Source organism: Thecamonas trahens (genome assembly GCF_000142905.1).
Source record: "Thecamonas trahens ATCC 50062 unplaced genomic scaffold supercont1.25, whole genome shotgun sequence".
NCBI lineage: Eukaryota > Apusomonadida > Apusomonadidae > Thecamonas > Thecamonas trahens.
The window spans coordinates 434,225-436,284 of record NW_013657655.1 but is presented as its reverse complement, the minus strand read 5'-3'; the positions used below and the strand labels follow the sequence as shown (position 1 = coordinate 436,284).

Sequence of the window (2,060 nt, the reverse complement as noted above, 5' to 3'; positions counted from 1 at the left end):
CGGGCTTGACTTTGACGTCTTCGCTCCGCCCGCTGCTGCCGCGGCCACCAACGAGCTCAACCGCCAGCCGACCGTTGGTCAGACTCGCCGGGCGTCATCGCCCGTTGACTGCGACCGACCTACCTCGGTCCAACGGACGTTGTTTCATTCTGTCACCTTGGCAGCTCGTGACTCACGGTCGATCGTCCCTTCCGGGCTGAACGACTTTCGTCCGCGCATCCCGCTCACCGAGCTCGCCATCGTTCGTCCGGATCCGTTCGAACATGTCGACATCCCTCTTGGACTGCCCGTCGTTCCGCTCTACGAGGACGACTTTGTTGATGCACTTCGCGCCTCGGTTGCTGTTCCTGCTGGCACCCAGTGGTCGTACCCTGCTCGACTTACGCTGTCCAATGCACAGTACAAGGTCTACAGCGTTGCTGTTATTGACTCGTGGAACGAGGTCATCGCCCTCACCGCCCCAACCACGGCGTCTCCACTCGCCTCAACTGGATTCCGCGGCTGGTCGTCGGGTTCTATCCGCACCAGCCGGTCAAGCCACTCTCGGGCGACGAGCTTGCCCGGAGAGTCTCGTCGTGGGCGTTGAACAACTCCGGCCGCTTCCATCTGTTCTTCAACTACCTGCTCATGGCCGACAAAGACTCGTTGCCTTCTGCCTCGACCATGTACGATGCTGCCATTGCGCTCCGTGATCTCATCGACACCTCGCTTGGCTACGTGGCGAACTCGGTCCTTACCCCGACGTTTGATCAGCGTGTCACCATGGTTGTGGCGACCCGGAAGTCAATCTGGGACGCTCTCTCGGCGCTCATGGCCACCTTCCAGAAGTTCAAGGCCCTCCGCGCCGAGTCGTACCTCATTGACCACGCCCGTCGTGTCCAGCACGCCAAGTTCACGCCGCGCATGTACGCTTTCATCGGCGCCAAGTTGCTCATCGCCTTCATCCACTCGGGTGTCTTGCACTCATCCTTCGACTTCACCATCGAGACCTACAAGGAGTACGGTCCGCTGCTTGTTCTCGTCGCCCGCTTCAACATGCTGGTCTGCGGCCGTCCGCCGCGTCTCTCGTCCATCACCTCCATGACCGCCGAGGCTCTCCGTGCCCCGCTCACCCCACGTGACGACACCACCTTGGACGCCTCGCCCAAGCCGGCTTACCCGAGCGCTGCGCTTGCTGCATTTGATGGTCAGGACCGCATTGTCGCCGCCCTCAATGATATTGTCTACATCAACGTGGCGACCAAGAACAAGCGGAACGAGAACATCGTCACCGAGCCGCTGCCGCTGTCGCGTCTCGTGGTCGAGATGCTTCTGCGCATGAACGCCCGAGTCCGCCAGCTCAACATTGATGGCATTCTCGACTCACCGCTGGCACTGCCGCACTGGCGCAACCCCTCGCAGCGCCTCTCGGGCGACATTGACCGCGCTGCACGAGCTGCTGGACTTGTCCACAACGCGCTGGAGGCCGCTGTCATCGCCTACGATGGCTCTCTCGATGCTTACCCTGATGTCGTTGAGGACTTTGCAGCGCTTGCCACCTCTCGTTTCATCCGCAAGCACATTGATCAAGTTCTTGTCGACTCGCCGTGCGACACTGCCCTTGATGCCATCCTCAACCTTGGCATGGGTCACTCCCGCGAGACCTCGGAGGTCTTCTACTCCCGGGAGCTTCGCGGTCTCACCACTGCCCGGCTTGCCGTCTACCAGCATGTCCGCGAGACGGTGCTGGCTTCCCGCGACGGTGTCTTCTTCCGCCTGCTTTCGTCGGTGGCTCGCCCGACTGCCGACTCGGACGCGGACGCCTCGGTGGGTCTCAACTTTGACGCCGTCGCCACACCGTCAACCCCGTTAACCTCGTCGCGCTCAACGCGAGGCCGCCGCCAGCCCGACACTCCTGGCTCGGTCGCCCGTGCGGACTGGAACCGAGAGGACAAGGAGACGCTCGCCGATCTGTTTGCCTACATGGCCGAGCAGAACGTGCCGCCATCGCAGCACGCCGTGCGCAATTTCCTTGATCACAATTCGATCCTGCAGCTCATCGTTGGCCTCCACGAGAAGGG

General features: G+C 61.9%; 1 protein-coding gene across 1 annotated transcript in view; it reads left to right on the top strand.

The window, feature by feature from the left end:
- Window positions 1–164: 164 nt before the first annotated feature.
- Window positions 165–2,060, top strand: part of AMSG_06098 (uncharacterized protein) — a gene marked incomplete at both ends in the record, with an annotated part of 2,591 nt that continues 695 nt past the window's right edge. Inside the window, 2 exons of the mRNA XM_013902145.1 lie at window positions 165–442; window positions 529–1,998. Of these exons, the coding sequence (XP_013757599.1) occupies window positions 165–442; window positions 529–1,998 (1,748 nt within the window). The remainder of the gene's footprint in view (window positions 443–528; window positions 1,999–2,060) is intronic.